This window comes from Vicia villosa, linkage group LG3 (assembly GCF_029867415.1).
Source record: "Vicia villosa cultivar HV-30 ecotype Madison, WI linkage group LG3, Vvil1.0, whole genome shotgun sequence".
NCBI lineage: Eukaryota > Viridiplantae > Streptophyta > Magnoliopsida > Fabales > Fabaceae > Vicia > Vicia villosa.
Genome location: NC_081182.1, coordinates 211,864,977 through 211,876,617, shown reverse-complemented (window position 1 = coordinate 211,876,617; position 11,641 = coordinate 211,864,977). Strand labels below are relative to the sequence as shown.

At 31.4% G+C, this 11,641-nt stretch overlaps 1 protein-coding gene across 1 annotated transcript; it reads left to right on the top strand.

Annotated features, from left to right (window-relative positions):
- The first annotated feature begins 9,540 nt into the window (after positions 1-9,540).
- Positions 9,541-11,419, top strand: LOC131657291 (UPF0481 protein At3g47200-like). Its single transcript, XM_058926710.1, has 2 exons — positions 9,541-10,368; positions 10,683-11,419. The coding sequence occupies exons 1-2, from the start codon at positions 9,609-9,611 to the stop codon at positions 10,769-10,771; spliced, it is 849 nt and encodes a 282-aa protein (XP_058782693.1). The 5' UTR covers positions 9,541-9,608; the 3' UTR covers positions 10,772-11,419.
- Positions 11,420-11,641: the final 222 nt, after the last annotated feature.

Genomic DNA, 11,641 nt, shown 5'->3' with positions numbered 1-11,641 from the left:
TGATTAGGGATTCTCCCTCTTACCTCTTGTTTTCTCCTCCAAAACCCTAGCTTCCTCTTCTTGTTCCTCTCCTCCACTTCTATTCTTGAAAACCAGCAAAATGATAAATGATGTTTCTACCCCTTATTTCCTCTCTTACTATCTTTATTTATTATATTGGGCTTTAAAAAAATAATAACACCCCCTAATTGCTTATCACTCCAGTAAATAGGCCCAATCATAAAATAGAGTAGTCAAATAAAAAATTATGTTCTAACAAATAATATTATTACCCTTAATATTATTTTCCAATTAATCCAATTAAATCCGACTTTATCTCAAATAAGTAAAATCCAATAATAATATTATTTCTAATATTATTTCTCTACATACTCCACTTTATTAATTCTTCGATTAACCGAATAAATTCTAACTTCACTTAATAATTTGAACACGTTTCTCAATAACACCGACGATCCAATTAATTATCCAACTTCGTCCAAATTAAGTAAATAAATCCTTATTTAATTTAATTAGTCAGTTAATTAAATTCGGGATGTTACACATCACCTTTCAAAGGCCAACAAACCATAACCGGAAAATTTGTGGTTCCAAAACCACTAGACCCTCATTTGCAGAAGGAGCTACCTTACGAAGAGTTAAAGTTATTACTCTTTAATGGTGATATAAATTCTAGTGGTGAGGATATCAATGTGGAATTGTTTCAAAAGGCAAGTAAGTTATATGTGTTAGTTTTTTATGTGAAAAAAAATGGACATTGCTGGAATTCCAATAGTGAGTTTCTTTAGCATCTATACTTTAAAGATTATGGTATGTTAGAAAAGCCACTTATTGACACATGGCAGAAAGCTTACGTGACTATTCCCCTGGATCTTTTCCATCTTTTCTTTGTTATAGTTGATGAGCTTGGATATTTCAATAACACTAGACTAATGGTCATTTATGATATTGCTTTTATGACTCTTGAGACTTATAAAATTGTTTTGAGAAATCACTTTGTTGTTAAAACAATTAGTGGAACTCAGATTTTGGACATGTGGGAGCCTCATTGTCCTTTGAGAATAATTATTGGTTGAAGATAGACAAAAGAACTTATTTTGCTTGGATTGAGTTCTCTTCGATTTTTACCGGTTGGACATGCTTTGTGTTAATTTTGATAGGGTTTACTCAAGCATTATTGGCTTCCAAATATGGATTAATTGCTGCTCTACACCAGTATGTTAAATTGCTTCAGGTTTATGCAAATTTTAAAATTTAGCTTGAACAAGTTATTTCATGCTTGGAGATGTCTTCTATCATTCTAATGACTGAGGCAGTTCAACCAGTGGCTGATGTTTCAAGGTATTATCTTCCTAGCCGATACAGAAATCTAACAAATTTGCAGGAAAAAGGTTTGAACTTGACCATAGTTGGAGTAGAGGTAATATTATCTAGTGATGATCTCCATGCGGTGTTAGAAGATACTGTTTATGACATTGTATTGAAGTCGGTTAGACAACAGAAAATCAATTTGGAAGAAAGGCAAATAGTCCAAGGTTCACGACTTAGAAGATTAATTTGTTTATCTTATATGACTTGTCGAAAGCTTAAGAAGGACTTAACCTGTGGTGGTTTTGAATATGGTGTTTCATCGAAGCTTATTATTCCGGATCTATTTTTCACAAAAGAGGTTCGAGATCGCCAACGGTCTTCGTGTGTGGTGAACTTAGATATAAAGTGTTATGAGTGTCACAATTGGTTCCTATTTGGCCAAGTTTATTTCCAGGTGTTTTACTTGAGTGGTCAAGAGTTTAAATTGGTGGTTGGATGTATCTTCACTAGCAGAGTCTTTCCATTCAGGCTGTGGGATCCAGGAAAGAATAATGTAGCCAGAACAATTTAGCATCTTAAGTGTTATTTTTCAACCTTGAGGACAAGCTTGTTTTTGAAGGGGTTGGTAATGATAGAGAAGAGAAATTATTTAGATAAATAATTTAGTTATTTAAATTAATGCCTAATTTTTATTAGTAGTACTTTTATTTGTATTTGGGCTTTTTAATAGTGTTTGGGCCTTCTAGTTAGATATCCACTATGACTCTATGAGTATTATATATGTAATCTTTTGAGACTTTGAAGAGTATGAATGAAATGAAAAGTCTTTTATTTTAGTCAATTTTAATGTTCTTCCTCTTTTAGTGTAGAAACCCTAACTCTTAGTTTTGATAGGAAAATCTTCCTATCATAAACCTTGATGAATGCTTTTGATTGATGAAATGCATGACCAAATGAAATGGCCATGATATATTGATGCAGATGAAAATATTTAGGATAAAATTTAAGGTATGACAATGGTTACTCAGCAAATCATGTTGAGGAACATAAGTGATATATATGAAATTTTCAAATTTCGCATAATAGTATAAATGTCTAAGGGTCTAATATTAAATTAGACAAGTGTGACACTGTTTATGCTTTGTGTTCAATCTTGACATAATTAAAAAGAATAATCAAATCGCACACAAGAACACACTCACATTGTTCCTTTGTTTATTAACGGAAGAGTCAAATTAAAAAATTATAAAATTGTCACAGAGAACCCATTTTCTATAACCATAAAATAGTTGCAGAAATATTTATCTAATTTGATGCTTATAAAAAAAATTAATCTAATTTGATTATCAATGATAATCAAATAATGTAGAATAACTTACACTATAGTACACCTCTGGACGCAAATTCCTTTGGGGAGGTGGAGATTCTAAACATTCTATAAATTGGGTGTGTTGGGATACGGTTTGTAAGCCTCGGGAAGAAGGTGGTTTGGGTGTTAAAAATATGGAGATTATGAATGTGGCCTTGCTTAGTAAATGGAAATGGCGTATTCTTTCGGATAAAGATGCGGTTTGGCGAGATCTTTTGGAAGTTCGGTATGGTAACATTAAACTCAAGGTTTTGGTTGGAGATTTATCGGTGGTGTATAAAAAAGATTCTATATGGTGGAGAGATTTAATAACGTCATACAATTACAATAATCTTCTTTTGGATAATTTCTCTAGTGCAGTTCGTGTTAATGTGGGCAATGGGGTTTCGACTCCCTTGTGGTATGCGTTTTGGTTAGGGGAGCGTTCTTTAATGGAACGATTTCCTTTATTGTTTGCTATGGCTAATAACCATATTTAAAATATAGCTGCTGCAGGTTTTTTTGAGAATTGCCTCTGGACATGGTCTATGTCTTATGTATTTGTGGCTGGCAGTGAGGCTGGTTTGCTGGCTGGAGCTGTGAACAGGGGAGCAGGCGCGACTGCCGGAGAAATTGGGGCTGGGACGGCGCGGAGGGTAGTGCAGGGAGCCGAAAACAGTGGGCCTGCAGCGGCTATCACTGTTGCTGCTACGGGGAGCCTTGAATTACAGCAGGAATGGGCGGATTTCATGGAGGGGCTGGATACTCATGATTCGCTTAATGATTTTCTTGATTCTTTTTCTTGGAGATTGACTTCAGACGGGTCTTTTTCGGTAAAATCTTGTTATGACTTTTTCAAAGCTAAGCTGTCGGGTCCGGCGTTGAATGCGGATAAGGTTCAGGCTCTCTCTCTTATTTGGAAAGTCAAGGTTCCCTCTAAAATCCTTTTCTTTTGTTGGAGACTTTTACACAATCGTCTTGCCACTAGAGATCTTTTGGTGAGTCGGGGCATTTTGGTTGAAGGTAGTAATTCTAATTGCGCCCTTTGCTCGAAGGAGGAAGAATCTAGTGCGCATCTTTTTTTGGAGTGTGAAGTGTCGCGTCATGTTTGGCGTCGTGTGTTTATGTGGATTGGAGTAGGAGATCTCTTGTCTTTTGAGGACTTTATAGATTTCTTCTATAATTGTGATAAGATTATTTGCCCTTCTATGAGAGCTACTTTGTCGGTCGTTTGGCTTGCTTCGACTTGGATATTGTGGATCAAACGAAATGCTATCATATTTAAAGATGAATCCTTCAGCTTTATAGACCGCATGTCGGAGATTGTTAGCATCTCATAGAATTGGTTATGTTCTTTTTATAAGAAGGCGGCGTTATGTAATTATTATGGTTGGAATATCCAACCTCTTTTGTGTTTTGCCTTGTAATCCCTTTGTTTTGGGATGGAGCATCCCTTTTGCTCCCTTTAATTCCATTGCTTATTAATAAAAAATAGTACAAATTTGGATGCTTATTTCTATGATCAAATGTTTTTATATATCAGGAAATTATATAATGTGTTCAACTTCTGCATAACAATGTTGTCTTGTCTCCATTACATTATTCATATAGATAACTTAAAATAGTTGAAATATTTCTTAATAAAACATGTCCCTTTTCTATCACCAAAGGTTAAAAAATTGCTTAAAATTATAATGGATTATATGACTAGAAAGTTTTTATGTTACCCCTTTACTAAATGCGCCAAAAAGACAAAACATAATACTTGATTTACTTAAGATCATTTATTAAGCGTGCAAAAGCGACAAATAAAATAAAATATATTATCTACTTAACTGCTTAAAAAATTTAAACTTTTTAATATTGAGTTATATTTATATACTATAAATTACTCAAATCATATTTTATTTGTAACATGCAAGAGACAAAAATATGACTAACACTCTAAAGTTTGCTTATGCTATGATTTATTTTCTTTTCTTATTCCTTCTTTCAAAGGAGGTTAGAGGTACATCAATTCCCTTTTTCTTTTCTTTCATATTTACTTTTATATTTTATAGTTCTTAAAAAAATCTTTTATCTTGTTTTAATAATTTTCTTAATTATATTTTTCAATGCAGGAATGATTGAATGTCAAACTGATAAAGATTGTCCAGACATTTTCAATATGGAGGTTATGATTTTTAAGTGCATTAACAACCTATGTGAAGTTGTTAAAGTGAACACACAAACACCATTGTCGTAAGATAGGCATTATTTCCTAAAATATAAGTAATATACTTTATAATAGAATATTTCATGAGTTGTCATTTATGTTTTGTACTTCTAAGTTCTAATCAATAATTGTATTTTTTTTTTTAAATATATTTCTTTCTATTTTATGAACTAAAGAGGAAAAGGAAAGATTAGAAAGAAAAAAAAAAACTAGAAGTTTATGTAATTTTTTCTTTACAAGTGTAACTTTACATAATAATATGGATCCTATTTATATAGCACAAATAATCTGACAATAAAATAAATAGATAATAAGAAAATTAATATATATTTAGTGGATGACAGAGAGACAACTATATTGAACATTTACATATTTTAAAATTTTCCCCTTAATGTTCATTAAGATATACCTTGTTAAAATTTTATTAGAAAAAATCAAAATATATATATATATATATATATATATATATATATATATATATATATATATATATATATATATATATATATATAATGAACAAAATAGAAGAAAATAAGAAAATAATAATAAAAGCATGAAGAATATATTTCCAAAGATTTCCATATATATTTATTTTCTTGATGAGACTATTGAAAAAATAGAAGAAAATAATAAAAGCATGAAGAAAATACATATATATAATGAACAAAAAAGAGTAAAATATGCTTTTAATATATATTTATTTTTCCCTCTCAAATGAACAATTATATCTTCGACGATGAAGACCAATCTTATGTAAGAGTTTGTTTAAAGTTATACTTGAGAGTGTCTTTATGATTATCACAAGAATTAATTTGTTGGAGCAACATGTCGAAGAAGATGTCTTATGCATAGCCATTCGACATTGCGCCTGAAACTACCAGACTGTTGATTGAATCTGACTCAGCAATTTACTGAATGCAGAATATTACTAACCAATATTGTGCAATCATTCGTGGCGCAAGAAAGATATGGAAGAATCAAGTCAGAATAAGTTTGAATGAAGTCTTTCTAATTTTGGAGATTAATTAGGAAGATTTGATTGAAGACCTATTTTGTAGGAGAATCTTTTGCAGATATGTTACAGCATATTCACTGTGATTAAAAGTCCAAATCCAGTTGGGTAATAGGTTATAAATAGAAGCATTATAACCTAGAAAAGTAAGCCAGCCACCATTTTAATTATAAGAGATGTGTTGGTCGATGAACCACCCGGTTTGTAGGATGGTCATGGTGTTCTCACTCAGAAGTCTGTAGGCAATGAGTTGAGTTGTGTTCTTGGAGGAAGCTTTTAAGCAACTCCAAGATGGTGTTCTTAGTCTAGAGTCAAGACTAAGTATAGAGGGAAGTGTGACTTCCTTCTCGGCATAGAAGTGTGTCTCCTCATCATGGAAGTGTGTCTTCTACTTTTTAGGTGTTTGAAGAGTTGTTGGAAATTAGGCCGTCGATGCAGTGGCTGAGGTGTTCACTACTAGACATTACTGTGGTAATTGAAAGTGGGATTGAGATATCTCATACCTAGGGAGAACTTAGGTAGAAGGGTCATTGGGTAGGGATTAAGTGAGAAGTTGTAAACGGGGAGTTTATATTTAAATTGATACTAGTGATAGTGAACTTTGTTCCTGGCTTGATATGCCCGTAGAGTAGGTGTGTTTGTCACCGAACTGGGTTAACAATTCTTATGTGCACTTTACTTTTCAGCATTTGTTCTAAATTGTGTAAATCCTTGTCATGCTGTTTGTAACAGACCAGATGTCTCGACATTTCATAGGACATCTGGATCTGCTGTACCATAATTTCAATTGGTATCAGAGCAGACATCCTGTTCGTTTTTCTGGGTGAGATCTCAGGGATGATACTTTCTGGTTCATGAGCAAGAAAGATAGTTTTGTTGAAAAGTTGTATGGACTTGGTCAGTCATATGTTTAAGAATGGTCCCTAGAAGTGGGGGATGGACTAATCGTGACAAGGTGTGAGGTGGCTTTGTCTGGAAGCTATAGGAAAGTATAGACTCATGTTATTCCTAAAGCTTGGTAAGGGGTTTTCTTTTCTTCCGTTGCATCTGATGGAAAACTCATGGTGTATCCTCTGAAGATGTATCCTATGGTGAAGTGATACGTGGAGGAGGATAATATCAACTAACTTGTGAAAGTAGCCAAAGATACTTGAGGAATATCTCAAGTCCACTCATAAAGGCATTTTCAACAAGTCTGTTGATAAGAGATCAGAAGGAAGTAATTTATTTTTGCTATTTTCTCTGGAAGACCAACTACAGTTTGGTCCATTTGACTTACTTGTATCGCCATCGTTTTTAAGGAAGAGGTCTTTAATTTCGAGGATTGTTTGTCGGCTACCGTCTTGTGGTCGTGGAAGTGACAATGCACCTATTGTAAAAAAATCGATTTTTCTAATTTTTATTATTGGAATACTCTGCCTCTCTTTTGTTTTAGAAAGTAGAAGTTTTATGTTTTGCTGTTGTGGTTTGGAGTATCCCTTATACTCCCTTTAATGATATCTTTGGCTATTAAAAAATATATATTTTACTGCCTATAAAAGAAATATGGTATTATTTTGTTATTATAATACGTAATATTTGTATTTTATTAAAAGATACTTCAGCTATTAAACTTATTAGGTACTACAAAATATATAAAGAACTTAACCACCCCTAAATCAAACCATGAGTCATCCATGAAAAGTCAATGATCAACAAAATGTATAAAGAACTTAAGCACACCTTCAGCAGTATTTTCCTGAACAATGTCATCACTGTTTTGAAAGAACAAATGACACACAAGCAAAGGAAGAAGAAAACAGATAAGCATACCTCAGGCAATGTGTTGTTGTCTTTGAAAATATCAAGCATTGATATAATATCAAGCATTAACTATAAACTAGCTATGAGTTTAGCTGTGGATTAACTTCGATTTTTTACGAGTTCAAGTATGTTTTTTATCTTAGGCACGTGGCATGACACTTCAACTTATAATTACAGTATGTATCATTGCTGCATGATTTTCTCTTAATTTTAATATAATTAAAGTATGTGAGTTTTTTTTTATAGGTTGGATACACATACTATCATTAACTTATAAATAAATAGTATTAGGAGTCGTTATATTGCTTTTTAATTAGATAAAAAACTCTTAAAAGCGCATATCATTTTTCTAAGAATTTAACTTTCCTTGTCAATGGAGTAAAGTGCATTAGTACACAACTTTAGTAGTGAAGAAGATATTAATAAATTTGAATTAAAGTGGAGGCGTAAAATCTTTATTTAAGCATATTTAGTTATCTTGTTCATAAGGTAAAGATATAAATGAACATATGAAAGGAAAAAAAAGAGAATTTATAAGGATCGGAGAAAATTATATAAATTTCTTTTTTTTTTTTTTTATGAAAATTTCAAACTATTATACTAAGTTTAATATGTTTTGTCGGAGTAGACAAATATAATTTTCAAATTACAAATACACCAAATTTGTATTTAAAAATGAAAAATTTATATATTTTATGAAATGCTAGTTAGACAAATTCATAGTTAACTTTTTGACATAAATATAACAAGGTCATTTAAGTTATGTTATTGTAATAAGTTGGTTCCTTAAAGTTTTTTTTTAGTAATTTGATCCTTAAATTAATAAATGTGTGCACCGTTATCTTTTATATTTTTTTTTGTCTTTGATTAAACCAATCACCCAAAATACATAGGCTTTGTTTGGTAAAAATAACGGTTGACTGATAAAGTAGCTGATAGCTTATGATTGATAGTTGATAACTGATAGTTTATAGCTTATAACTGATGACTGATGATTTATAGCTAATAAGCTAATTATAGTATTTGTTAAAATTAGTAATTCAATTAGTTTATAAATTAAAATGACATAAAAGACATTTAATATATAACTAATTTATTTTAAATTAAAATAAATTATAAAGGATAATAGTTGGATTGAGTTAAAACACTAAGAGCAAAAATGGAAGAAAAAATGATAAGCTATAAACTAAAATGTTATTTGAAATAATGTCATAAAAATAAGCTATAAGATCATGATGAAAAGAATGTTACCAAATAAATGTTTTATTAACATACGAGCTTATAAACTGTAAGCTCAAAAGATGTCTTGCAAAACAGAGCCATAAAGTTGTAACATAATACATATATTAACCTCCTAAATACATAAAATAACATAAAAAAAATATAAAATCAGATTCTAATTAAAAAAAAAAAACTTAAATAACCAATTTGTTATAAAAAAACTTAAAAGACCCATAAGATAATTTAAAAGGATCCTAATCTAATTATACTTTATTGAAAAACTTCCTAAAGATAGCCATATCCAACTAATTGTAGTTAAGTATTTATATATTTATTATTAGTTAAAATTTAGAGTGGACCACATATTATATTATCATTAACTTATAAATAAGTAGTATTAAGAGTCGTTATATTGATTTTTAATTAGATAAACTACTCTAGGACAGTAAAAGCGCAAATCATTTTTCCAAGAATTTTACTTTCCTTGTCAATGGAGTAAAGTGCATACGTACAAAACATTAGTAGTGAAGAAGACATGGATAAATCTGAATTAAAGTGGAGGCGTAAAACCTTTATTTAAAGCATATTTATTTAACTTGTTCATAGGGTAAGATATGAAATCGTAAAGGTTGTCATTGAGAAGTAAACAAACTATATATATTTATATTCACTTTGCAAGACCATATTTATCATATTATATGATGGCATCCGAAATTACTCTAGATGAGAAATTTTTGGAGCTTCAAAACGCAAAGAAGCCGACCCAAAACTCACACCCCAAGATCCAAAAGGTTCCACAGAATCTCCGAAATAGAAATAAATATGACAACAAATACTCACCCAAGGCGGTGTCAATAGGTCCCATCCATCATGACAATAAAAATCTCAAGATAGGAGACAACTATAAGCTCACTTTGGCAGCAAAATACATCCAAAGCACCCAACACACTCCACAATTTCTACACAAAAAGATTGCCGATAACATTTCTAAACTTAAGGATCTTTTTGCCGACGATGTTTTAGCTTTAGTCAGTAACTCAGAGTCTCTACAAGGTTTCCGCAGCGATGAAGAAAAGCTGTCATGGCTGTTGTTCGTGGATGGATGTTTTTTGCTGTGCATTTTGGACTTTGACAATACTCAATTTGTTGATGATGAAGATATGAGTATGAAGTTTACTCAACTTTTAGTTCAAATGATGACGGATGTGCTTTTGTTGGAGAATCAGCTTCCATATTTAGTACTAAAGCTGTTGTGGAAAAATGACAACGAGAAGGAATTGATAGACAAGATGTACTATTTTCTCCAAGAATGGGATATGGCCATACGGGATGATGAGAGCCGGAGGATGCCAGGCATTCTAGAGAAATTATGTACTATTTTTCAAAAGACAAAACAAGAGCCTGCAGAGGATTTACCAAATGAGCCACAACCACCAATTCATCTTCTTGATCTTCAGCGTAAACAATTCCTCACTAAATCTAAATCTAATCTCCAGATAAGAATTTACATTTGCTATTTTATTATTCCTTCTACTCTTTAATATAAGAAAAAAATTTGTTTTTTAAATAAAAAAAAATTAATGTTTCTGGACCAAATACATCGATTTTTTAATGACTTCAAAAAATAAACTTTTTCTTATATTAAGGATTCAGATACATTGATTCTCTAATAATTTAAAAAATAATTTTTTTCTTATATTAAAAATCAGATGAAATATATGATAATTGATAAGTAAAATGATGAAATACATTTGTTATGTACTTACATGAAGGATCAACTCTTGTTGGAAAATCCAAACCTAAGGAAGCTGACGAGATACAGGAACATAGAAGAACTAACCACAATAGGAATACAACTTAAATCAAGCGGGACACGAATGCCATTTGATGCAGATTTGTCTGAGGGTTGGTTTGCAGCAGAATTGATTCTTCCTGAGATTGTTGTGGATGATATCACAATTGCTGCTTTCCTGAACCTGACAGCGTATGAGATGTGTCCGGATTTTGAGAACGACTACAGAATATGTTCATTTGTGGTTTTCATGGACTCGCTCATTGACCATGCTGAAGATGTGAAGCAATTGAGATTAGAGGGTATTTTGGGGAATTTACTTGGGAGAGATGAGGAAGTTGTTGATCTTTTCAACATCATAAGTTCTGACTTGGAAAATAACTCATATATATATTGTGAGGTTAAAAATAAAATACATGAGCATCGCTTTAAAAAATGTAAGATTTGGTTAGCGTTGGGTTATCACACTTATTTCAGCAATCCTTGGGCTATCATTGGTTTCATTGCTGGGGTAATTGCACTTGTTCTCACATTCCTTCAAACATGGTTTTCCATTAAACCGCGCTAGCTAGCTCTTAAACATGGTTTGTTGTGGTATTTCTTTAATCACTTATTGAGTCTTCACTGTTAGTATCTCACAAATGAAGAGTGTCTTTTGCATTGTATAGTGTGTGACTTATTGTTTGTTTTTTTTAAGAGGTGTGTGGTTAAATTCAAATATGAAATTTTCATAATTTAAATTTCTTTATTCAAATTATTGTTATGATTATTGTTATTGTGATTATTGTTATTCAAATTTATTGTGATTATTTAATCATCTATTCATAAAAAAATATACACGTATCTTCGCAATTGAATTGGGAACATATATCAGCAAACCATATATTATTTTATTTACCAGTGACTCTAAAAAATTATTAGATGTATAAGATATTAGGT